This window comes from Hemitrygon akajei, chromosome 7 (assembly GCF_048418815.1).
Source record: "Hemitrygon akajei chromosome 7, sHemAka1.3, whole genome shotgun sequence".
NCBI lineage: Eukaryota > Metazoa > Chordata > Chondrichthyes > Myliobatiformes > Dasyatidae > Hemitrygon > Hemitrygon akajei.
Window position 1 is genome coordinate 51,240,009 of NC_133130.1, and position 27,711 is coordinate 51,267,719.

General features: G+C 40.1%; 1 protein-coding gene across 3 annotated transcripts; it reads left to right on the plus strand.

Annotated features, from left to right (window-relative positions):
* Positions 1-1,895: 1,895 nt before the first annotated feature.
* LOC140730435 (uncharacterized) lies at positions 1,896-26,839 on the plus strand. 3 transcript variants are annotated; one of them, XR_012099607.1, is made up of 6 exons: positions 1,896-1,994; positions 12,284-12,325; positions 14,910-15,066; positions 17,814-18,128; positions 20,911-21,092; positions 25,935-26,839. XR_012099607.1 is itself a non-coding variant. In XM_073050837.1 (2 exons), the coding sequence occupies exons 1-2, from the start codon at positions 23,046-23,048 to the stop codon at positions 25,951-25,953; spliced, it is 597 nt and encodes a 198-aa protein (XP_072906938.1). In that variant the 5' UTR covers positions 23,004-23,045; the 3' UTR covers positions 25,954-26,839. The 3 variants fall into 3 exon arrangements, 1 of the variants encoding a protein (XP_072906938.1); XR_012099606.1 differs by lacking the exons at positions 1,896-1,994; positions 12,284-12,325; positions 14,910-15,066; positions 17,814-18,128; positions 20,911-21,092 and adding an exon at positions 23,004-24,478; XM_073050837.1 differs by lacking the exons at positions 1,896-1,994; positions 12,284-12,325; positions 14,910-15,066; positions 17,814-18,128; positions 20,911-21,092 and adding an exon at positions 23,004-23,623.
* Positions 26,840-27,711: the final 872 nt, after the last annotated feature.

A 27,711-nucleotide genomic window follows, 5' to 3' on the forward strand; every position in this document is an offset into this window, starting at 1 on the left:
TACCTTATTGTCTACCTGCACTGCACATTCTCTGTAGCTCCATCGCACTCCACACTCCGCTACTGCTTGAGTTTGTTCTACCTCAACTCATTGTTGTATTGAATTGACCTGTATGAATGATGTGAAAGACAAGCTTTTCAATGTACCTAGGTACATGTGACAATAATAAACCTTTGTTTCAAATTAATTCTTTTCAAAACCAGTGAGTTTATTAAAGAGTAATTGTGACTTAGTATGCCTGGAATAACTCACTCATGCCACATACAACAAGGTGTAATATTTTTTCTTGATATTCAAATTATCAATATTTAGACATCCTTTCAGCACAGAAGAGTAAATTTTAAACAGCCCATCCCATGAAAAGCTGATGAATTATTGATAGCAGCTCTGGACTTTCTGTAATATACTGTACATCCTTAGAAATCTTAAGGAATCTCTGTCAATTCTATTCTGTAATGTTTGCAACAGTTTTGCTTATATTACTACTTCTCCCAAACAAATGCTTTATGCAGTGAATTATAGAAGTACAAGTGCCTAAAAACTCACTCCCACTAGTTCTAAATGTGCTAATTAGTACTATGAACCTCCAACATTATCGTTGATCAGCTGAAGTTCAGAAACAGAGGACAATGTACTAACAGGATGAATTTGAACACAGTGGAACCTTTTATGACAAAAGTGAATAAATATTGAACTGAAGGAAGATGGAGAATTAAGAGGATGAGAGAAGGACTATTTAAACTTCTATGCTTTAAGCATCAATGACACTATAGTATATTTTGTTAATAGTAATGAAGCAAATATTTTACATTTATTTATGTTAAATCAGGCCATGTGTGTCTGAGATTTCTTTACTGAATGGTTGAACTATTGATCTGTGAAATATTAGAAATATATAGGTCAGTTGTGGAGAGCGCCCTCTTCTTTGTGGTGGCGTGTTGGGGAGGAAGCATTAAGAAGAGGGACGCCTCACGTCTTAATAAGCTGGTAAGGAAGGCGGGCTCTGTCGTGGGCAAAGTACTGGAGAATTTAACATCGGTAGCTGAGCGAAGGGCGCTGAGTAGGCTACGGTCAATTATGGATAACTCTGAACATCCTCTACATAGCACCATCCTGAGACAGAGAAGCAGTTTCAGCGACAGGTTACTATCGATGCAATGCTCCTCAGACAGGATGAAGAGGTCAATACTCCCCAATGCCATTAGGCTTTACAATTCTACCGCCAGGACTTAAGAACTTTTTAAAGCTATTATTAATGCTTTTTGAGATGGTGATTTAGATGCATATCATATTTTTTTTTACTGAGTTAAGTATTGTATGTAATTAGTTTTGCTACAACAAGTGTATGGGACATTGGAAAAAAGTTGAATTTCCCCATGGGGATGAATAAAGTATCTATCTATCTATCTATCTATCTATCTAAATCCATCCGTCAGGTATTGCAGCATCAGGATCAGACTTTGTCATAACAAGCCAATATATCAAAGCCTTGTTTTCTAGAGGCATTAGTAGCCAATTGCATTGAGCTACATTAACTAAAAGCTACTGCCTATCAACAGTAGCAGACTTTAGTTTGCAACAGATGCCAGTGTTTGGATAACTGTGTATATCTACAAAAATAGAGGGCACAGATCTAGAAGCAGCAACTCACCACTGTCTTTCTGACTAATGCATCAGCAGAATATGAATTGTCTACATTTTCCCACTGAAGAATCCTCTCAACGAACCTGCACAGGAGTGGACCTGGCAAAGAGAATGCTCCTCCCTCAATAGACAAAAGAGTCGTGAGGGGTTAAGGTAAAGATATTTTTATTCTTTTATTTAAATTGTGCTGATGTTTGAAGTGTAGTTTTTTAATTTCTCATAATCTTTGAAAATCTGGATTGACTTTCAACAGTTCTATAAAACCATTGGAGACCGGAGAATGAAAGACATGTTTAAACTAGAAGATCATGTCTCTCTGTTGAGCACCTCCACTCTGTCCACCACAGAAGGTGAGATTTCCCATCGTCCACCCATTTCAATTTGACTTCCCATTCCCATTCTGACATTTTGGTCCATGCCTTCCTCTACCTCTATAATGAGGCCACAATCAGGCTGGAGGAGCAACTCCTCATATTCCATCTGGGTAGCCTCCAACCTGATGATAAGAACTTTTTTTTTAAAATTTGTGGTAATGTCTCCCTCTCTCCTTTTCTATTTTATTTCCATTCCCCACTCTGGTTCCCCACTCCCTGCTTCTCCTCACCTGTCAATCACCTCCCTTCAGTGCCTCTCCTCCTTCCCTTTCTTCCTTGGTCCACTGCCCTCCCCTGTCAGATTGCTTCATCTTCAGCCCTTTACTTCTTTCACCTATCACTTCCCAGCTTCTTATTTCAATTCCCTCCCACCCCCCATCCACCCACCTTGGTCCTCACCTGGTTTCACCTATCACCTACCAGCTTGTACCTCTTCCCGTCCTCCTACATTCTTCTTCTAGCTTCTGCCCCTTCATTTTCAGTCCTGATGAAGGTCTCAGTTCAAATTGTCAGCTGTTTATTCCCCTGCCTAGATGCTGCCTGAACTGTTGATTTCCTCCAGCACTTCGTGTGTCTAGCTCAAGATTTCCAGAATCTGCAGAATCTTTTGTGTTTATGTCTCTCAGTATCCCTCTCTGTTGCTTTCTATCTGTCTGAGCACATTTCTTTCCATCTCTGATCTCTCTCACTCACTCACCCTCTCGTCTCACAGTCTGAACATTCACAGAGCCTTGATTCTCCAGACTTTTAATCAGTCAGTTCCTACAACTATGGGCCACAACATGTAATCCCAATAATGTAACTACATTCAGTCACTCTTCGTGCACGTATTGTTGCAGATGACACACCCACCACTGCTGCAATTTTTGTTCAAAATACTTTCTCAAACAATCTGTCTACAAAAATGGAAAACCCTAGAATCCCAGCACTGAATGAATGCTAAAGAACTTCTCCCCCAGTGCCAAAAATTTGTGTTGAATCAGTTTCCATCACAAACCTATTGCAACCAAATTGCCTCTTTTAATTCAGGATGCAGGGGCTAAATGGTTAAACTTACCTCTTCCCACACCTGCATTCCCATCTTTCCTTGCTCATGTCAATGAGAATATGCTGGCAACTTAAAAGTATGCCCACTGTAATCCCTGAAACAATTCCATGGAGTGACATAGTTCAGAAACAAGCCCCTTCGGGCCATTATGTCCATACTAACCTTTCACCCCACCTACACTATTCAACTTGTCAGATTAAGCCTATATCTTTCTCTGCCTTGCCTATTCATGTGCCTCTCTACATGCCTGTTAAATATAATGATTGCTGCATATTCTACTGCCTCATCTGCCAGTGTGTTACAGGTATGAACCATACCCTTGTAAAAAAAACCTCTCCCTTCACATCTCTCTTCAAACTTCTTTTTCTCACCTTAAACCCTGCTTTGCCCTTTGTTTCTTGCCCTTGCGCAATACCTTCCGTTGCTCCAGTGAAAACAAGCTCTGCTTGTTCTATCTCTTCCTGTAATTCAAGTCCTCCAATGCAGAACGTCCTGGTGATTCTGCTGTACACATTCCCAGTGCAACACATCCTTCAATAACCAATTTTCAAGCTAAATTGCTATGATTGACATTACAATGATTTCTCATTCATTTAGTCTGGAAATTAGATTGCACTAAACCAATTTTTCGGGTGGAAGTCAAACACCCTCAAGTGTTCTTTGTGCAGGTTATTAAATCTTGAGTAATGTTCAAGATTTGTGCCTAAAATAGCCGTTAACTGCTTTGTCAGTAAAAAATATCTGGTCATATCTTTCTGAGATCATCTTTGAACAATTCAGTGATAACCAATCACAGCAAATGCTGTGAACAATCTGGATGATTTCATCAGATACCTGGTAGACAAATCAACATCTCTTTTAAAAATAAAACACCTTGAGATTTCAACAAGCATGAATCTATTGCTTTAATGTCCTATTTACATACCATAAGTATTTGATAACATATTTATCTTTATAATTGGATTACAAACTAGGAATGTGGCTTTTAGCTCCATATTGTATCTATAGATTGTAGTCACTCCCTACTCGGTCTGTTCCTTATTGCACATCCCTGACCTGGGCCAGTTTTTAGTCCAACAAACTATCTCTATGGCTGTAACAAGTGCTCAGAAGAGTGATATTTGGACAATTTGTTGTGCTGCTGATATCAGCCTTGTTCAGTGTGTGTGCTGCAAATACTGCACAGTGAATACGTCCAGCTTAGACAAGACTCTAATTTACAAGTCTCAATATGACTACAAACTTTGCCTTTGAGATGTGCATTTGTTTTCATTGTTAAGAAGAGGTGACCTATTCCAGAGGAGATCAGTCACTGTCCTAAGAGATGCACATTCATTTGAATCAAAAATATCTCTTAAAGGTTTTTATTGAATCATTCCAGGCCTTCGTTCTGACCCTTGAAACAGTATGATGATTCTCACATTTGATGGCTCTAGCTAATCAAATACCTGTACAAAAGAACTGTAGCTGTCCAAATTGCCTTAAATTATTTTACATTCACATTGTTGCTTGTCATTACTTTGGCTTCATGATAACTAAGTCCTTCAGAGTTTAAAATCTATATTGTATTCACCAAAGTGCCTCTTGAATAATGGAGGCTAGGCAGAGTCACAAATAAAATACTTTTTCCAATTTCATTACCATCCATAGGAAGTAAACATGATTTGCTCATTTTTTTGTAAGTGCAAGCCTGTAGCTTGAAGACAAAGAGGTCAATGTTGTTTTAGACGTGAAGGAGAGAAGTGACTGTCTAGTGGCAGGGTATACTCATCTGAAGATGAGATATGATTGCTGTGTCAAGATAAAGTTAAGCATCAGCATCAGTGTTCCTCGACATTCATACAAGACGTTGTATAGCTGTAATTATGGTTCACAGAGTGGAAACGCTTCAATTTCTGGTAAATTCTTCAATTTCTCTTCTTTTCTCGAGCAGTTCTGTTGATCTAATCAGACTGAGTTCAAACAGGCATTGTAGAAACAAAGACAATAGCTGACATTCAATTTTAATGACTTTGCTTCCCCAGCAAAATGTTAAATAATTTAATACTTCTGATTAACTGATGACAATTATGATTTTATAATTAGTTTCATTGTGCTGTGTTTTGTCCAAACTGACTAAAGTACAGAAATTCTGACTTGCGGTATCGGGTTGAATGTTGCTGGTTCAGTCTCATTGTCCATAACACTCAGTACCTGTACCTACCAAATCCTGGTGTGATAGGGCTCGAATGGTCCTCACTATGTCCCTATAAAGCCTAAGTACCTGCAAGAAATTTATGACCGCCCAAAATGTCCTTGAAAATGTTGATGCCTGACGACAACCCCCAAATCTTCTTCACTGTAAAAGGTTTTAAATTTTCTTTTAAGTGTAACTGACAATCACAGATATTTAAATGTTGATAACAATGAGGTAATTAATTATTTAAAACAAATTGATAAAAATAGAGCATCACCCTAAAGAAACCTAAGCAACACACACAAAATGCTGGTGGAAAGCAGCAGGCCAGGCAGCATCTATAAGGAATGCTGCGTTCCACCAGCATTTTGTGTGTGTTGCTTGAATTTCCAGCATCTGCAGATTTCCTCGTGTTTGCTTTTTAAAGAAAACCTAAACACTTGTTTATAACTAAAATCAAATTAATCCAGGAAATCTTTTCTCTTAAAACCATAGCACAGAAATCCTCTTGGATATCAATAGGGTCTTGGATCAGATCCTGCACCTAGTCAACAGATGCAAGGTCTGAGAGAACTGCTGGGCAATCCTAGCAAGATGGGTATGTAGCTAGACTCCATGTGGAGTCTACTGACACAACTGATTGACAGATGTGTTACCATCTGCCGATCAGCAAGTTTGACAAAGCATGATTGGAACTTCCAGACTTCTGCCCTGCTAAGTAATCATTGCAAGTTGAATGCAGCCCTATAGCAACCTTGCAATGTGCCTGCATTGGTTGGACTTCTCATGAGGAGAACTGTTGGCATTTCCCCATGTAACTGTCAGGAAATTTGGGCCTGCTATCCAAATAAAATACTGATCATCCTGTGGGATCACTACCACATGGTCATTTTTACTATTATCCTGAACTCCTCAGTGGCAGCTTACTGCAATTTCTCAGCTAAAATCCAAGAAAATGATCCTCCAGTCAGGTTATAACTGGAAGAAATTTTGTTTGTTTCTATGGAGAGGTATGGCAGTAAAGGTGAGTGGTAAATTTCAGGAATTTAGTTTTTTTTTAATAAATTAATTGTGTTAAATTATATTAACTTGTTTTTAAATACTTTTTCTTAATGTACTTATTTTAATTCTCTGCTGATTATTTTTGTAATAGACTTTTATGTGTTCACAAATTCTTTGAAGTTCTACTAGCTGGGAATTCTGGCTGCATGGCCTAGACAAGGGGTTCCCTACCTTATTTTATGCCATGACCAACACTATTAAGCAAGGGGTCTGTGGACCCCAGGTTGGCTTTGACAGTTGTCAAAGCATTGCTGTGTGCAGACTCTTCACACCACTGCACCTCACCGATCTGGTCAGAGCTCGCTTTATAAAAAGTTGCTTGTAAGAGAGGTAAATACATGACCAGTGTGCAAAGAGCATGAGTGTGATAGCACATCGCTCATACAAATTCTGTTTGAAGGAAAGGCGTGAATTTGTTTCTTTCAAGTGTATTAGTACCTACACGAATATAGTTGATGAAGAGTGTCTTATGAATATATGTTTGAGTTTAAATAGTGCAATCAGAAAATTCTGGATTGAAATACAATTGGTACTTCTATTTAAATAATAACTTACAAAACTAAAGAGAGGAAAGCTAATAATTCATTGGATGCACTCTGGCAGGTTAATACCCATGTGTGCTGGGGCACATTTTGAATCAAAGTCAGGGAATAAAATTTTACTAATTTCACCAAAGTTCACTAACTTTACTATATATTAATAATGGTAATGATGGCAGCATTTGATCAGGGTGATGGCTACATCATTCAGAGGAGATGACAGTGATGGCTGGCTGTCGCCAATCTGATTTTCCTGGCTTCCGGATTTCACATTCAGGCAAATTTATTTTAATTAAGATTTCACCTGTTTGTTTGCTGTGTGCATGTGTTCCTTTAAGGACAATACACATGATGTTAATCAAGTCTTGCAAAGGGTCCAAAGAGTGGAGGTGATGTTGCTTAGGGAACTAAAATGCAGGTTGAGAACTTTGTGGTATTGAGGAGCCAGTAGCATTGAGGACAATGAGGATTTGAATCAGGATGTTGATGTTGTTGCCCATTCCTGTGGCAGCAGAGTATATAGTGAGCTGGTATTTATAAAGTTTGGAAGAGGTGCCTAATTACAGTAAAACTGATCATCTGTTTCCTTTTTCTTGAAGGAGATCTGTTTCTTGTACTCTCTTTCATTCAACTAGTTGCTGGTTCCTGTACACCCTATAAACTCTCCTGGTACTGATAACCACATTCCCTTGAAATCTGCTAGGGCTTTGCTTTCCCGGCTCCAGTAAACTTTCCAGTTTTACTGGAAAATTTATTATTCTTCTGTGAATTAAAAACATGTTAGACTCTTAATATGAATATCATCAAATAGTCCAGAAAATCTGCGTATCTCACACCATCAAAGTCCTGAGTATACCAGATTAATGGAGTTTTACTTTATTTGAATTATTGTCATTTCTCAGCATTTGTGACATTTACTTGCTACTATGCTGTCATAAAAATATAAATTTTTACTATATGACTAAATAGTAAAAGGAATAATAGATATTCATGCAAAGCTTTGCTAGTTTTCCACATAAGGAGGTAGATAGCTCAAAGAACATGCTCCTGCTGAAAATTACTCCCCAAGTCTCTTCTCAAAGCTGTTTTGATCTATCATTCTGATTGATCACGGTGTAACTGGGTTTTATTGAACCTAATTTAACCCTATAAGTTTATACATCTCGGGTGTCCATTCACTCTGACATGATACAAATTACTTACAAATGCATATGTTGACCCGTACCAGCTCTGACAGTAATCATGTTTAATTATACAAATAGTTTCTGATAAATTTGATTACAGAATGGTCACTTCTTTAGTCAGTTCTTGATGAAGCTAAAATTCAATTTTCTTGTCCCATCTTTATGAAGCATTTTGTGAAAATAAATGCTGACTTTTTACATAGCATGCACAACATTCAATATTTATATGAACTTTGTTGTCAATGTTTTATGCACAGCTGTCACCTGTTATAAGGGCTTTATTTATACATACTGTATATGCTGAGTGTTTCTAACAGACTCACACAAACACACATTAGTTTATTAACCCAGAGCAGGTAATTGCTTCTTGTAAATGTTTGCATACTTCACTCTTTTTATAAATAAGACTGAGATTATTTTTTTCTAATACAATCATTACCTGAGTAGAGGTTAAAATTCAGTTTTCCCATGAGGTCTTGAATCTATCCATACTCAGATTCATGTGCTTTAAGAATGCTGGGCTTGGTGACTTTTATGCATCTGACGCATTTTAAGAGGTGGAATTTAGTATTACTGCAGGTTTTAAAGTTTGATCTTCCTAATTCAGCCTCTCCTTCACTTGTTCCTCCATAGTTTAATGGCCCACTTAAGGCTGAGCTTTGTCTTTCATGTATCAGGACACGATGCCACACCTCGATATCTCAGCAAACAGGGCATTTGTGATGTGGCAGCAGAGTGTGTGAGATGAGCCAGGCTGTAATTGCAGTGAGGTTAGGGGTGTCTGCCTTGAGCAAGATGATAAGGTATTGCAGACCTCTATGACAATGCTAATATACATGAAATAAATGACATATTCATGAACCGACTCCAGAAGTTCAGCAGTGAAACAAGTGCATCTAGAACTTCATAGGATTTTTATTTTTATTCAATGTGGCACTCATGGTACACTTCACTGATCTGTAGCAAAATAGTCACCAGATGATTGTGTCAAGATGAGGCCACCCTCAGGGTGGAGGAGCAACACCTTATATTCTGTCTGGGTACCCTCCAACTTAATGGCACGAATATCGATTTCCTCTTCCGATGAACAAATTTCCTTGCCCTCCCCACCTTCCTCTATTCTCCACTCTGACCTTTCATTTCTTCTCACCTGTTTATTACTTCCCCCTGGGTCCGCTCCTGCTCCCCTTTCTCCTATTGTCCTTTCATATCAGATCCTTTCTTCTCCAGGCTTGAATTTGCACCCACCTAGCTTCATCTATCACCCTCCAGCTAACTTTTCTCCCTTCCCCGCCTCCCCAGCTTTCTATTCTGACATCTTCCCCCTTGCTTCTCAGTCCTGATGAGGGGTGTCAGCTCGAAATGTCAATTGTTCACTCTTTTCCGTAGATGCTGCTAATTTCCTCCAGTGTTCCATGCTTTCTTATACTGTATACCTTTGAAATGTAGAATTCACTGCCTGCAGATGAGGTGGAAGCTGACTCCAACATGGCCTTCAAGAGAAAATTGGATAACTATACGATGTGGACATAATTGCAAAGCTTTAGAGAGAAACCAAAAGGTGAACTACTGAGTGGTTCTGCTGGAGAGTTAACACTGATTGAATGGGATTAATATCTCTTTCTGCCTCTAATCTTTACACTAGTGAGGAGAAAGTGGGCCTGAAAGGGAGAATTATGAGAGGAGTCATAAAACTGGGGGCTTGCACTTCTCTTCCATTGTCCTTTTCCCATGGTGTTCATCATCCATCCTACATCCCCTAGTCCAGGTCCAGCTAAAGGATGCATTCAACATGATCTTTTAAGGATCACTTGATTCTGGCACGGTCCCAGAGGACTGGAAAATTGCAAACGTCACTGCACTCTTTAAGAATGCAGGAAAGCAAAAGAAAGGAAATTATAGGCCAGTTAGCCTAACCTCAGTGGTTGGGAAAGTACTTGGAAACTAATGATAAAGTCAGTCAACATAGTTTTTGTAAAGGGAAGTGCTGTCTGACAAATCCATTAGAGTTCTTCGAGGAAGTAGCAAGCACGGTGGGCAAAGAATTTGATAAAGTGCCTCACGTGAGGCTGCTTAACAAGATAAGGAATTCCATCACAGGAAAGATACTGGCATGGATAGAGGAATGGTTGACAGGCTGGAGGCAGCGAGTGGGAATAAAGGGGGCCTTTTCTGGTTGGCTGCCGGTGACTAGTGGTGTTCACAGGGGTCAGTATTGGGGCCGCTGCTTTCCACATTGTCAATGATTTAGATAATGGAACTGATGACTTTGTGGGAAAGTTTGCGGATGATATGAAGATAGGTGGAGGGGTAGGTAGTGCTGAGGAAGCAATGTGATTGCAGCAGGACTTAGACAAATTGGAAGAATGGGCAAGGAAGTGGCAGATGGAATACAGTGCTGAGAAATGAATGATAGTGTATTTGGTAAAGGGAACAATAGTGCAGATTATTATCTAAATGGGGATAAAATTCAAACATGAGGTGCAGAGGGACTTAGGAATCCTTGTGCAAGACTTCCAGAAGGTTAATTTACAGACTGAGTCTGTGGTAAAGAAGGCAAATGCAATATCGGCATTTATTTCAATGGGAATAGAATATAAAAGCAAGGAGATAATGCTGTCCTTTTATAAGATACTCGTCAGGCCGCACTTGGAGTATTGTCAATAGTTTTGGGCCCCATTTCTCAGAAAGAATGTGTTGTCATGGGAGAGAGACCAGAGAACGTTCACGAGGATGGTTCTGGGAATGAGGAGGTTAACGTTTGAGGTGCATTTGGCAGCTTTGGACCTGTACTCACTGGAATTTAGAAGAATGCAGGGCAATCTCATTGAAACCTACGGAATGCTGAAAGGGCTAGATAAGGTAGATGTGGAGAGAATATTTTCTAAGGTGGAGGTATCCAGAACTAAAGGGCAATGCCTCAAAACTGAGAGGTGACCTTTTAGAACAGAGGTAAGGAGGATTTTTTTTAGCCAAGGAGTAGTGAATTTGTGACTGCAGTGGAGGCCAAGTCCGTGGGTATATTTAAGGCGGAAGTTGATAGTTTCCTGATTGGTCAGGGCATCAAAAGATGTGGTTAGAAGGCAGGTGTATTGGGTTCAGTGGGATACAGGATCTGCTATGATGGGCTGAATGACCTAATTTTGCGGCTATGTCTTATAGCTGTTTTACTGTGGGAACACCAAAATCAAAGGACATCATTCAGGAGTCTCACATAGGTGCTATTTATTCTGTATACAGATTGAGGAAACCTTATCTAAAATTCCAAAATCTGAAAACCCCTGAAATCCAAAACTTTTTTGAGTGCTGACATGGCGTCACAAATGGAAAGTTTCACAAGGCACTGCAGAGGTTTGCAGGTGATGCACAGAACTCTACTAGCCACAGACAGTTCTGACAAGTGGCCTCACATATGTAATGAATAGAAGTTAATGAAAAATAGAAAAACATTGCATAAAGAAAAAAATGAAAATTTTAATTGCATATTGAAAGAATACATCAGCGTAGGAGTTAAAGTATGCCACTCAACAGTATGCTAATCAGGAAACGAGAAAAGATCTATCACAATGAACTGAAAATTGAAGGTAATTGTGAATGTTCAACAGGGCTAGTTGCAGAAACTTAAGAAAAGGCTGGGCATTAAATTTTTAAAGATTTCAAATATTCTAAAGTCTCCCGATCATGAAGCAGCAAAGAAATTCAGTGACAAATTTGCAAAGATTGTCGCTGATGAAAATCTAACATCAAAACAAGTCTACAATACTATTTGTCTTTATACCTTATATGAAACCTTTTAAAAAATGTGAAATACAAATACAGTGTACTGACACCTTTTATTTAAAACACAACTTCGTAGGTGGAGACTGAAAGCCTGACATTTGTTGTAGTTCAACAGCAGATTCAGGTATTCTCTCGATGTTGGAGTGCTCCTTTTGTTACCCTGCACCAATTACATTGAGGGTATGTAATCATTTTTACTGTTAAGTGCATATGTGTGATAAACAAATGTAAGACAAATACTGCTTACCAGTGGCACATAAGTTCAGAGACAGAAATCCCAAGCTATCTTATTATATATTGCAAAATCCAAAAAAAAACTGGAAACCAGAAACAGTTCAACAGGAAATCAGAAGCATTTTGCATAAGGGGTAATCAACCTATATCAGATTTTATTGATATCCATACTATAACCACAAAATTTATTTGTATATAATTATTTATTCTTTATGATTGTTGATTGTAGCTTTTTTTTTCAGTTGCATGTCACATCAACATACCCCAGCAAATTCCTAATACAGGTAAATGTACTGTACGTGGCGAATAAAGTTGATCCCTGATTTACAAGCACCACCTTCTCCTTTTTACCATTTGTGGTTGAGGCCTAGCGGGCAGTTTCACACTTAGATTGAAGTAGTTATTCATGAAGAGATGCTAAATCAGTGGGAATGGCAGAAACCTAAACTGATGCTTTTGCACTGGATGAAGCACGTAGAGAAACTGGTTTTAAATTTGGTCATCAGATGGACAAAATGATGGAGCTAAATCATATGAATAATCAGGGCTGAACGATATGCTCAGCAATCTGCATCATTCCTAGTGTATAGACACTTACTGGAAAGTTCTGAAGGTGTTTTGTCTTGTAACTTCTGCAGGTCTAAACATTGTATTAATGGAATGCTTTTTCTGAATGCATATCCCAATTTTTTTTCAAAATCCCAGCCTCATGTTCTTGAAGACTGACAACTGCGACCTCTTTCAAAAGTCTCTGCTCAAGGCAAATAAGCTCATTTGGTAGTAGAGGTACCAACTGGTAGCAGATCCTCTTTGAACAAGATCCCACCACCTAATACAGGACCCCAGAGATACTGCTGTGCAGAGGAATTTGAGGAATCTTGTCCTTGCTCAAATTATGTTGTTGTCTCTTTGATGATCCCTCTCTTTTTCTGTTGCCAGTATTACTCCTACCGGTAGTGTTTCCACTTCTGTCCATTTTGATTCTCATCCATGGTCTAAACCAACACAACATAAATGGTATCCATTCAGATGTGTTAAAAGGGAGCTGCAAAGTCAACATTGCATTCAATACCCTCCAAAGTTATTGAATTGAACCAAAAGTTGTCAGCTATATTCAGCACAAGTACTGTGAGCAAAGCCTTTCATAGGAATAATTATAAAAGGACTTGTCAGATTGCAATGCAAAGCCCTGCCAATTCTTCAGCACCTCATATTCTACTGTGTTTCCAATGTGATGTCATTAGCAGTTTACAGAAAACAGGAAACTCCTGCACCTTAATTTAAATTTAAAATATGCATTAATATCACTTTAATTCATTATTAAATCTTTTGGCCTGATCTACCAATTGACAGTAAACCACCCAAATTCACTAGTGACATACCCTTTAATCAAGTTGTTCCTTCCAGCGTGAACCTGGGTGCAGTCATCCATTTGGATGAAAGCTTCCAGCTGATCAGCAAGTATGATGTCTTGGCAGACATAGGCGATTGGTTGTACCCCCAGAATGACAGTCAATGCCGTCATGAAGATGTTATGTACATACAGTATATGTATTTGTCATTCAGACATAATTAAAACTGATGGAAGCATTATTAAAAAAAGAGAATACCAACTAGAAAATTAATTTGAAAATTGTTTTCAAAATTAAAATACTAAAAAACAACGCACTCGTCAATGTTAATTCGAAAGGGTTACTCTGCTTGCTTAAACCTGAATCCAGTTGAGGCCTATTAACTAAGACATGAAAACTCTGAGTTCTTTCCTGCCCCTCAAAAGTCCGCTATGAAGTGCAGATGCCTTGGAGCCAAGATAACTGAGAGCTGAAGGCTGGGTTTTAGCGTGTCCTTAGGAATCTTGACTTTCTATACAGTTAACTGGTTAGCATAACCAAGTGTCCCTCCTGTTGAGATTGTTCACAAATAGCCTGAAATGTAAGGTTTAAATTCGAGTTTCAGGATTTGAACTTTCCAAGGCAATTTCAGATTTCACTGCATTTAACTAAATCCTTCCCTCTTTCCTCACCTACCACCTTAGCTATGTTTTTAAAAAAATCATTCTTTGTATTATATAATAACTTTTAAGTCCTCCCATCCTCCCATAAACCCGGGTTTTCAATGGTGTAAAGTATCCTGCAGTTTGAACATTTTATTTTGCTCTCAAAGATCCTGAAAGCAGTCTTTTAAAACGATGTTGCCAATTATCATTAATTCAATAAATAACATTGAAAAAAGATATTCCAATCAGTTGTTGCTCCTATAAAAATGTAAAATGCCAGATTGTGATCTAACACCATTTAATATAATTTTAAAAATAGTTTTCCAATTGTATTTATAATTTCTTATCAATAGTAATTCATTAGTTTTCCCTCCTTTAGGTCTAAGTAAAGCACATACTTCAAACATGAAATTTTACATGAAAAACTGAAGTTCTAGAACTTCCCTATCATAATACAGATTAAATTTGTTGAAATTTAATACAAGAATCATAAACTCAAACTTTAAACAAATTGTCAGCATGCAACAATAACATAACATTTCTTGTTAAAAAAAAGTGCCAAATTTTAAAGATCCATTTACATCCTAAACCCAGCTGTTTTAAGAAAGCAAACTAATAATTTTATGGAATAAAATTCAAGGTTCATGAGCTCAGCTGGTAAATTACAAATCAACCTTTAACTCTATCTGATAGGCTACAGTGTCGGCCTGCATGCATTAGCATTTTGATCTGTTATCCCATGACCATGCCAAATTAATATTCATACTTCTGTGGTTGATATCGCTTGCATGTACAGCATTTTGTTGAAATAATTGAATACTAATGGCTGTTAAACTTCCTTATTCATCACTATATGTCTCTGAAACTTCTAGAGATATGGAGAAACCTGTCATTTCTGACGTCGATCTGTCTGTAATGAACATTTAAGCAAGGGCCCAGGCCAAATTACTTAAAAGGAATCAATCTTTTGGAGAAGTATGAAAATATGGAACTGCCATTGGAAGTCTGAAATTGCAAGAGTCTTGACAGGTAAGGTGAATAAACTCAGGATGTGAGTTGGCTCTGGAAATTGGGTTATCGTAACCAAAAGAGAAACATGGTTCAGGGAAGGTCAGGACTAGCAGCTTAATGTTCCAGAATATTAGCGCAGCAGAGATGCAGGTAAGAGAAGAGGGGAAGTTGCCGTTTTGATGTAAAAGAACATAACAGCAGTCATTAGAGAGGATAATTTTGGGGGAATCATCCAGTGAGACAGTAGGGATGGAACTTATAAACAGGAAGGAGGAGGTCACTCTGATGGGATTGTATTGGAATTAGCTTTGGTTTATTATTGTTGCATGTACTGAGGTATTGTGAAAACCTCATTCATATAAATCATTACACAATGTATTGAGACAGTACAAGGTAAAACAATAGCAGAATCCAAACAATAGCAGCTGAAGAGAAAGTGCAATTCAGGTAAATGAGATAGATTGTAAAGTTAAGATTCCATCAAAGAACCATTCAAAGTTCAAAACTTCAAAGTAAAATTTATTATCAGAGTACATACATGTCATCATAAACATCTTCGAGATTCTTTTTCTGTGGGCTTACTTAGCAAATCTATGGAACCATAACTGTAAAGAGGATCTGTAAACTGAACAAATTGTGCCAATGCAGATAATAAATAAATAGTAATAAAGAATGAGCATGAAATAACAAGAGTCCTTAAATGAGTGTAGTTATCCCCTTTTGATCAAAAGTCTGATGGTTGAAGTAACTATTCTTGAACCTGGTGGTACGAGTCCTGAGGCATTTGTACCTTCTACCCAATGGCAGCAGCAAGAGCACAGAAACATTGAAACATAGAAAACCTACAGCACAATACAGGCCCTTCGGCCCACAAAGCTGTGCCGAGCATGTCCCTACCTAGGCTTACCCATAGCCCTCAATTTTTCTAAGCTCCATGTACCTATCCAGGAGCCTCTTAAAAGACCCTATCATTTCCACCTCCACCACCATCGCCAGCAGCCCAATCCATGGCCTAGCTGGTGAGGATTTTTGATGATGGATGCTGTTTTTCTATGCCAACGTTTCATGTAGATGTGCTCAATAGTTGGGAGAGCTTTATCTGTGATATACTGGGCTGAATCCACTATCCTTTATAGGATTTTCCACTAAAGGCATCGGTGTTCGCATAGCAGGCTGTAATGCAGCCTGCCAACATACTTCCCACCATAAATCTTTAGGTTTGCCAAGGTTTTTGATGACATGCCGAATCTCCACAGACTCCTGAGGAAGTAGAGGCACTATCATGCTTTCTTTGCAACTATATTTTAATGATGAGTCCAGGACAGGTCCTCTAAAATAGTGAATTCAAGAATTTAATGTCATTGACCCTCTCCACCTCTGATCCTCCAATGATTACTGGCTCAAGGACCTTTGGTTTCCCTCTCCTGAAGTCTACACTCAGTTCTTTGGTCTTACTGGCATTGAGTGAGAGGCTGTTGGTATTACACCACTCTGCCAAGTGTTCACTCTCCTTCCTGTATGCTGATTCATCACCCCCTTTGATACAGGGATAACGGGTGTCATCAGCAACCTTGTATGTGGTGTTGGATCTGTACTTAGCCACACAGTCATGGGTATAAAGCGAGTGGAGCAGGGGGCTAAGTACACATCCCTCTGGTGCTCCTGTGCTGATGGAGATTGTGGACCCCAGGTATTCATATTCAATTGACCACATGGCTTCCAGATTCATTTTCAAGCTTCTTCATTTGACCCTCTAAGGACCCAAGGTACTCACGTTCAATTGATACACCTGACCCTACACCTCCTCCCTCACTAACATTCGGGACCCCAAGCAGTTCTTTCAAGAGAGGTGACACTACTCCTGTGAGTCTGTTGGGGTCATATACTGTGGCTGGTGCTCTCGGTGTGGCCTCTTGTATGTTGGTGAGACCCAACATAGATTGGGAGACTGCTTCACTGAGCACCAGAAGAAGCAGGGTCACCCAGTGGCCATCCATTTCAATTCCACTTCCCATTCCCATTCTGATATGTCAATCCATGGCCTCCTCTACTATTGTGATGAGGCTACACTCAGGTTGGAGGAACAACACCTTATATTCCATCTGGGTAGCCTCCAACCTGATGGCATGAACATCGAGTTCTCAAACTTCCGGTAATGGTTCCCCTGCCTTCACCATTCCTCACCCCCTTTTCCCTCTCTCATCTTATCTCCTTGCCTGCACATCACCTCCGTCTGATGCTTCTCCCTCCTTTTCTTTCTTCCATGGCCTTCGTTCTCTCCCATTGGACTCCCCCTTCTCCAGCCCTTATCTTTATCACCAGTCAACTTCCCTCTTTACTTCATCCCTCCCCCTCCCAGTTTCAGCTATCATCTTGCATTTCTCTCTCCCCTCCCCTGCCTTTTATATCTACTCATCAGTTTTATTTCTCCAGTCCTGCTGAAGGTTCTTGGCCCAAAATGTCGACTATTATTTTCCCATAGATATTGCCTGGCCTGCTGAGTTCCTTCAGCATTTTGTGTGTGTTGCTTGGATTTCCAGCATCTGCAGATTTTTTTTGGGGGTTTGTGGAGAAGATGCTTTTGCCAATCCGAACTGACTGGGGTTTACAAGTGAGGAAATCCAGTGTCCAATTACATAAGGGGTATTGAGGCCTAGGTTTTGGAGTTTACCGATTAGTTTTGAGGTGATGATGGTATAAAATGCCAAGCTGTAATTGATAAAGAGCATCCTGATGTATGCATCTTTGCTCTCTAAATATTCCAGGGTTGTGTGAAGAACCAACGAGATGGCATCTGCTATAGACCTATTGCTTCAGTAGGCAAATTGGAGCGGATGCAAGTTGCCACTAGACAGGAGCTGATATGCTTCAACACCAGCCTCTCAAAACACTTCATCACCATGGATGTTAAGTGTGACTAGGTGATAGTCATGTAAGCAGATTACCACGCTCTTCTTGGTACCAGTGTGATGGAAGTCTGCTTGAAGCAGCTGGGTACCATACACTACTGGAGTGAGAGGTTGAAGATATCCTGAATACACCAGCCAGTTGGTCGGCACAGCTCTTCAGTACTCAGCCAGGTACTTTATCCAAACTGGATTTTTTTCTTGGATTTACCCTCTTGAAGGCACTCCACACATCATCTTGAGATATTGAGACCAAAGGATCATTGGGAGACGTGGGGATCCGCTATCGTTCCTCCCTATTCCAGTGCGCAAAGCGAGCATAGAAGGCATTAAGCACATCTGGAAGTGAAGCTCTGCTGTCCCCTATGTCGCAGAGTTTAACTTTTAACTCAAACGTCTTATAGCAGTGGGCTAAAATTTGTCCTTGAGCCTGTAAGTACATGCTTAAAGGTTTTTATATGTTTTGCCCAATAAAAGAGGGAAGAAGAGAAAATGTTCAGGCTAATTATGTTGGCTGATTCACTGAGTTAGCGAGAAATATAGACAGAGTCCATGGAAGGGAGGCTGGTTTCCATGAAGTGCAGAGCTGTGTCCACAACTATCTACAGTTTCTTGCGGTCACAGGCAGAGCATTTACCATCCGGATAGACCTAGACACTAACCAGACCCAGTGTAATCTCAGAGCAAGCTAGAGAAAAAAATTGCAGGGGGCCTTGAAGAGAATTTTGCTTCATTTCTCACCACATTTGAGGTTCTGGAAGATGAGAGAGTGGCTAATGTGGTACCACATGTTTAAAAAGGCAAAACTAAAGCAGGAAGCTACAGACTGGTGAGTCTGACATCTGTAGTGGGTAAATTGCTGAAGGGCTTTCTGAGGGATAGGATCTACCAACATTTGGAGAGGCAGGGTCTAATTTGAGACTATTAACATGATGTTGTGTGTGGAAGATCATGTCTGTCAAAGCTCTTGGAGTAATTTGAGGAGGTAACCAAGTAGTAGAAGAGGATTTTGTTGTGGATATTTTCAATATGGTCTTTAGCAAGACCTTTGATAAGGTCTCTCATGCAGGCTAGTCTGGAAAGGTATATTGCAAAGTATCTATAGGAAGATAGTGTATTGGACTCATAATTGGCTCAGTGGTAATGGCTGAGGGTAATGATTGAGAGTTGTTTCTCAGATTAGCGGCCTATGTTCAGAGGTGTACTACTGGGCTTTGTGCTGGGAACTTTGCTGTTTGTAATTTGTGTAAATAATTTGGATGGGAATATACAAACCATGTTTAGTAAGTGTGTGACATACTAAAATATGTGGTGTTGTAGACAATGTAAATGTTTATAATAATTACAAGGCAATCTTGATCAGCTCAGTATTTGGGCTGAGGATTTGCAAATAGTATTCAATCCAAGTTAATGTGAGGAATTGCACTTTGAACAATCAAACCAGAGTAGGACTTAGGAAAGTCATATCACAGGTAAATAGCCTGATGAAGAAGGCATAAGGCATGCTGGCCCTCGTCCATCAGGTGTTGACCATAGGGAGTTATGATGCAGGTAACATGTTGGAGAGGCTGTATACAGTTTTGGTCACCCTATTATATGAGAGATACTATTTAACTGGAAAGAATGCAGAAAATATTTACCAGTATGTTGGATGGATGTGGAGTCCTGAATTACAAGGAAAGGTTGCATAGACTAGGACTTTATTTCCTGGACTGTAGGGGATTGAAGGCCAACTTGGCAGAGGTGTATAAAATCATGAGGAGCACAATCAGAGTGAAAGCACATACTTTTTTTTTACAAAGGAAAGGATGCTAAAAACAACAGGCCATAGTTTTAAAATGAGAAGCAAGAAAGTTAAAAAAGACTCAAGGACATCTTCTTCACACAAACAGTGTGCATATTTGGGATGAGCTGCCAGAAAATAGAAACTGAGGCAGACACATTAATGACATTGAAAAGCCATCTAGATAAGTACATGCATAGGAAAGGTTTAGAGGATATGGGCCAAATATGGACAAGCTCACTGGTCAACACAGTTATCATGGACAAGATGGGCTAAAGGTCCTGTTTCCTGAAGGTTCTGTATCAGTATAAGTGGACCATAGATATTCGACATCCTGATTCAATGATCTACAGCTTATCTTCAGTTAATAGGTGGTGAAAAGTCTACAGATTAAGTCAGAGAGGTTGAAACTTTTTCTCATCCCATATAAGATCATCAGCTTCAGGGAAGATTGAACAGAAGGCAAGTAATACTGTCAAAGGACATTTCAGTCACCTTCCAAGGTCATCACCTTTCTCTTAAGCCACTATTCTATTTCCTAGCACGATTGGTTGAGATCATTTTTTTGGTGAGAATCCACCCGTTTGTTTTTTTTTAGAAGTATGGGTGTCTATCTAAAAATAAACAATTCTCCACAAACTGTCTCAAAGATAATGTACCAAAGGGTGAGGTTTCTCCAAGTGGAGTAACTAATTAAGTTGGTAGGCATTTGTTTTCATTTCTGTGACACCTACAGTATAATGTTGCTGTCTCATTACAAAGTAAAGGCTGCTTTACCTCTCTATGGTTACTAGTTATTTTCTGCACAATGCCTGCTGATATTAGTGGAGACCACCTGACCTATTCATTTGAGTTGCTGTCTTTACCTTCATCTCATCCAGCCGTTCCATTCACACCTAGATTTATGGTCTTGCTAGATTCAGTCAGCTGGCGTTTCAGATTCCAGCTGCCACTTGTCTTCCTGCTGTGAACTACGTTTTCTAAATATGCACACCAAATGCATCAGTATTTCCAATCAATTTTCTAAAATTCTGTTTCCCATCTGTTAGGTACAAGTTTTAAGCTTAAAGCAACATTTCTCCATATGTTTGGCAACTAGCAAACTTAGTTGCTTCTATTCTTACTTCCCATTCTCAATCTAACCATCCTCCTATACTTTCTTCTGGACTACAGACTATTGGTGAAACCTCTGATACAACAGTGGACAACAACCTGGATTTCTCAGTGATGTCTGCCATTTATTGTCTCCTGGAATTTTTCCTTGACATAGAAATTCATGGCATTGAGATCCACAAACAGCATTACCCTTGTTTTAACATGCGACACATTGCAGGACTGCAAATGCTCAACACCAGGTAATGTTCAAAGCAAATCTATTATAAAGTATTATCACAGTAAGTATACGTATGTTACCAGGTCCCATTTAAATCTTTCCCCATCACCTTAAACCTATATCATTAATTTTTGGCCTGACATTAAAAAAGACTGTTAACAAACACCTTATCTGTGCCCCTCATTATTTTCAGCATCTCTGAAAGCTCACCCCTCATCCTCCTAGGAAGAAAAACCTGGTCTGGCCAACCTCTCCCTATAACTCAAGCCCTCTATTCCCGGCAACATCCTCATGGATCTTTTCTTCCCTCCTTTCAGATTTCAGATTAATCACATTTTTCCTATAACAGGGTAATCAAAATTGTACAATCGAAAGTGCTGTTTAACAGGCAGTTCAGCAACAACTTATGCACTGCAATATAATGTCCTATTTCAGTACTCGGTGCTGACTGATGAAGGCCAGCATGCTAAACAGCTTTTTCAACATCCTGTCTACCTACCACGCCACTTTCAACAATCTGTGCATCTGTACTCTTAGGTCTCCTGTTCCATTACGCTCCCTGGTCTTCTACCATTCATAGTATGTCCCACATGTTTGACTTTCCAAAATGCATCACCTCACATTTATCTGTATTGAAATCGTTTTCCCATTCCTCAGCCCATTTCCCTTACTGATCAACAATATCCTCCAACAACACCTTCTGGTTTAGTATAATCTGCAAACTTAATGATCAAACCTTGCGCATTTACATCCAAATCATTTATTCAAATAGCGCAAAATAACCCTGAGGTGCACAGCCTCCATCTGAGAATCAAAATTCAACTACCACACTTTACTTCCTATTTCTAAGCTAATTTTTAATTCACCTACATTATCCAGCTCTCCCTGGGTTCCATGGGACCTAACCTTCCAGACCAACTGATCATGCAGGATCTTGTCTAAAGCTTTGCTAAACTCCAAACAGACAACATCCACTGCCCTGTCATCATCTACCTTTTTCAAAAAAACTCTGTTAAAAATTGTCAAGCACAGCCTCCCACGCACAAAGCCATGCTGACTCTCCTCGTCAGATTCTGTCTATCCAAATGCTGATAAATCTGACCCTCGTGTAAAGGGGGTTTCTTCTTTTTCTGAGAACTGAGGTTCGTGAATCATTAATGCTGATGTGTCCGGACACTGTTGAGACGGGCAGCGTTTCGGTTCTGGAGAGAACCAGTATCCTGCTGGTGCGCTTGGGGGCCTGCCCGGAGGAGGCGGGTGAGCGCTGTTTGGAGGCATTGTCGAAGCACCCAGAGTTTCAAGCTGCTTGTGCGGACGTGTGTAGCAGCATTGGGCCGATACCGAATTCAAACAAGAGCCGGTGGTGGTACGGCCTGGGGGAAGTATCTGAGGGTGTGACCCTCTTCGTGGACGCTGCGAAATACCACGAGGGAGGGGAGTTGACCGCTGAAGACACCTCAGTGAGAGAGAGATTGCGGCGACTGGCCCCTGAAGCTGTGGAAGATGTAGGCAGCGAGTGTGTGGATTATATTGCGCTGAAGAGGCGCACTGTCAGTGACCTATGGCCCCGAGGGCCGACGAGGTGATGGCCTATCTGAGTGGTGCGAAGTGGTTTAAGGTGCTGGATTTGAGGAGTGGATGTTGCCAGATCCCAATGAGTGGGGCCGACAAGGAGAAGACGGCCGTTATAAGTTCCCTAGGAGTCTTCCAGTCCGAAAATATGCCACAGGGCATATCTGGAGCCCTTGCAACCTTCCCGCGGGGCATGTGGAAGACCATAGGGGATGTGGAGGTGTTTGGAGTTTTGGCGTATGTGGATGATGTCCTGGTATTTGTATTTGCCTCGGGAGAATATGAAGTGAGGTTGTTGCAGGATCGGCTGAGAACTACAGAGTTAAAGTGTTTTCTGGACACGTGCCAGGGCTGGCGAAGGTCGCAGCTCGTGAGTGACTGTCTCTACAGAATCAAGTTTGAAATGAAGACGGAGAGACTGGAGAGAGTGATCTGGAACCAGTGGGAAGACTTACAAGTTGGAGAGAACAAAGAAAGTTGTCTAACTGAAGGCAACAGCAAACTGAGAGCCTGGAGAGGGGAGTTTGCGGAGGTGAAGAAATTACAGACAAATCTCAGAAGAGGGAAGCGGAAGCTTGAAGGGAACCTGAAGATGACCGTCGACAGTTCAAATGAAGTGCAAAACCTGAAAGTTGATCTGGAAGAAGTCATGAGGAAGAAAAAGCTGGAGATAAGTGCAGTGAATACTGAACTGGAGGCTGACCAATCTTTAACGGCTGCTTTTCAGGTCGGGGTGGAAGAAGCTGTTGGAGTAACTGCGTCCCAGATTGAGGTGGCCGGGATGCATGAGTCAGAACTGCTGAGCCTGTGGCGAGAGTTTCAGGGGCCAGAGAAGAAGCTGATATCTCGATTGCAGGAGGCTGAAGAGACTGCAGGAACAGTGCAGGCCACGTGTTTCCATTTGGAGAAGATCAAACAGCAGCTACCAATCGCAGAAATGAGGAAGAATACAGATTCGAAGGATGATGTGCTGGATGTGTGGTACATGCTGCCTTTTGCTGACTTTCCCTCGATTGAGGAAGAGACCTTTGGCCCTTCTCCCACTGAGTCAGGTGTAATGGGGAGGGTTAGCTGTGCGCAGTGGAGGGCATGAGTGAGAGGTTGAGAGAGGAGTTGGTAGTGGGCCCGAGGTATCCCCAGTTGTGTCCTAGCCTGAAGGGTTTAGGTGAAGAGGTACGGAGGTCTCAGAAGGGTTAGGGAACTCCCAGATAGTTAGCCTATGTAGCGCCTGGGGAACAGGGCGTGAGGTTTACTGTGTGGAGAGGAGATGTCACTGTTTGTGCTTGGGTTAGGGTATGTTGGCAGGAAAGGTGGCGAGTTATTTAATAGTCATGAGGACATGACTTTTATTTGGTGGGGGGAGAGTGTAAAGGGGGTTTCTTCTTTTTCTTTGTTATTGTGTATGTTAATTAAAATGGCTTCTTTGTTTTGTTAAAAGTAGGAAAGCTTCTTTGTTGCAAGAGAGTGCTGGAAGCTTGTTTGGGTTAAAATTTACTGATAACGAGAATTGTATTCCTTTGTAAACCGATTGGGATTAATGTTGTTCTTTCTTCTGAGTCTGTAAGCTATTGTTGGCGAGCTTTTGGGGAGATCGGCGCGAGGGGGTGAGAGAGTGAGGACGCGATGCTGTAAACTGGGCGAGGAACGGACCCCAAGCGGGGGTCCAAGGTCAGGAGGTACCCCGAGGAGAGGAGACAAAGATAGATGTGCTTGGTTGACCACTTCGGGAGGTCCTGAGCTGCGAGTCGAGGAGTTCGGAGGGGATCGAATGGTGGCCAGAAGACTTCAGTAATTGAGCTCCAACAGTTGTGCAGGAAGTGGTTTGGACTTTGATAAGTTGGTGCCTTTTCTTTATTTTCTTTTCCTTCATATATACTGTATTGTTATTAATCACTTAGTTATAGTAATCTTTATAAATTGTACTCATTTAATCGCATAAGGTGTACTGTCTGTTTTTGGGCGAGGCAGGGACATCACACAGCATCCACACCAGTTGATTACCCAGTTTGGCGGGGCCGAAGGCTGCTCCCCCTAGACGAGAATGAGCTGAGCGAGCCTGAGGTGACCCAGGGGGTTACACTCAGAATTCCTTCCAGCATCTTCTGACTGGCCTGTAGTTCCCTAGCTTGTCCTTGCTATACTTATTAAACAACAGAACAACATTAGCCACATTCCAGTCTTTGGGAACTTCACTAGTGGCAAATGATGTGGCATGTTTCTCTGCAAATGCCTCTGCAATTTCTTCTTAACCACCTTAATATACAGTAAGGCCTCTGGTATTGTTTTTCCATGATGAAGTGAGTGCTTAATTTGAGTTAGTGAATGATATGGCCTGTTTATCAGATCTGGACTGAGAGTTATTAGAATTGATTATGGTCTAAGAAAAGATGTTGACTTTGATTTACTTATCGCACCTGTGTATTTGGAGAATTATAGTGACAATTTTCTTCTACATTTCCTGTTGAAGGTGTTTTTGAAGTGAAGGTTGGGGATCACTGCTGCCCAAGGCACCAACAATTTGGTGCCGCGTAATGAAGCACCCAAAAAATACTGTTTTGGAATAGCCAAAAAGCAAATGTTTTACATTTCACAAAGAGACTTAAAGCACTGTTATTATAGCTAAGTTTGTGAAACACTGGTTCAACAAGCTTCATCGCAGCTGAAAAGAATAGCAACTAACCTTAATGGAAATGGGAACCACCTTGACTGCTGCTCCAACCATGATTTACAGGCTTGGTTATAGGACTAATATTTCACTACTAATATGGTAAAGTGTAAGAAATGGGTCTAATCAAATCAAAGACCCTCACTAATGCTGTAATTGTGCTGATTTTGGAATTTGTCAGAGCCAACCAGGACACATCTGCCCCAGTATGGTGATCTGTGCAATCCCTGCTCACCCAGTCATGGAAGATTAACAACAAAATGGATTAAAAAAGAAAGATACAGTATTACTGACTTTGTCTTCCTTAGTCTTCTCTCACGGAATTGCCGTAGAGCAAACTACTTGCTCATCTTAAAATGTACCCAATATAGTTCGCTAAAAGGTTATCCTTACCATTATTCTTACAAACCAATAGCTACAATTAACCCTTCAGAAAAAACTTGTACTGTGTGGTGTGGTGATATCATGTGCAATGATATGCCAGTACATGATTGGACAGAGCACTGAGCACACACAGGATTGCTAGAATGTTCCAGCACGTGGCGGGGTTAAGATGTGTTTGTTTATTACTGTAAATAAAAGTTCTCTAATTGTTCCAGAATATGATTCTTCATTGTTAACCCACAGTACGTTTAAACAGAAGTAACATAACATGATGTCAGAAGTGGTTCTGGAAGAATAATACGGGAGAATCGAAGATAATCGAAAAAAGAGTTCAAACTCTAAACGGTAAAATGGAAGGTTTACAACTCCCATCAAAACTTCAGTTGACTGGCAATGTAGCTGCGAATTGGAGGATATTCAAGCAACAGTTTGAACTGTACTTATCGGCGATCGATTATGAAGAAAAATTGGAAAAAAACAAAGCTGCACTTCTGCTCCATGTAATCGGCAATGATGCAGTAGAGGTATATAATAATTATGTCTTTGAAGATGGAGATAATTTCAATTCAATTCAATAATGGACAGATTTGAAGTATTTTATATACCTAAATGTAATTTAACGTATGAGCGCTATGAATTCTTCACATGTGCGCAGAGAGCTGCGAAAACAATCGATCAGTATGTTACTGAGTTAAGAAACCGTAGTAGAACATGTGAGTTTGGGTTGCTCACAGACTCTCTCATTAAAGGTAGACTTGTTTGTGGCATTTGAGATAATGCTCTGAGAGAAAGGCTGTTGAGAGGGCAAGATTTAAATTTTGAAAAAGCTTTGGCACTTTGCAAAGCTTCTGAGACCATGACGTTGCAGGCTGAAGAGCTTTCTGTCGAAAACTGTAATGTAAACACAGTAAAAAAGCACAAATACATCAAGAAATATAACAATACGTCGACAAAACTGACAGAGAGCAAGACGGCATTTGAAAGAAAAGTCATGCGATCGTTGCATGCGGGAACATCGTCCAAATCAGTGTACCGCATATGGCAAAATTTGCAATGGCTGTGGTAAGATTAATCATTTTTCACGCTGTTGTAAAAATAGAAAGAAGGAAAATAAAATGAAACAAATAAATGATGTGATTGAAGATGAAAGTGAGGAATTTTATATAGATGTGCTTTGTGAAAATAAACAAAGTAAGAGTGATTGGACTATTCCATTGCAAGTGAATCAAAACAATATTCTGTTTAAACTCAATACTGGAGCACAAGTAAATGTTCTTGCAGAATCTGAGTTTATTGCTTTAAAGCCAAGACTGAAGTTACATCAGACAAATATAGAAGTGAGTGGGTATACATTCCAGTTAAAGGAACATGCATGGCAAAGGTATCACACAAAAATATTGTGCATACGCTTTCATTTGTGGTTGTGCCAAAAATGTACAGTCAATTCAGGGTTTATCTGTCTGTGTAAGACTTAATTTGGTGAAAAGAATTTTAGTCCTGGACAGCAACACAGAGTCAGAGTACAGTGACTTGATGAAAGAGTATGAAGACTTGTTTAAAGGGCTTGGTTGTCTTCCAGGAGAGCACTCAATTAAAATTGACAATACAGAGCAACCCGTAATACATCCATGCAGAAAAGTAACTTTTGCATTACATCATCAACTGAAAACAGAGCCAGACAGAAAAGAAAGGCTAGGAGTCATAAAAAAAATTGATGAACCAACTGAATGGGTCAATTTGCTTGTCATTGTTGATAAGAAAAATGGAAAACTGAGGATTTGTTTAGATCCAAGAGACTTGAATCGGGCCATTAAAAGAGAACATTTCAAATTGCCCACTCATGAAGAAATTACATCATAGTTTGCTAATGCAAAGTATTTTAGTAAATTAGATGCATCCTCCGATTCTGGCAATTCAAATTAGATGAACCGAGTTCAAAATTGTGTACCTTTAACACTCCTTTTGCCAGATACTGTTTTCTTAGGCTTCCTTTTGGAATTGCATCAGCTCCTGAAGTGTA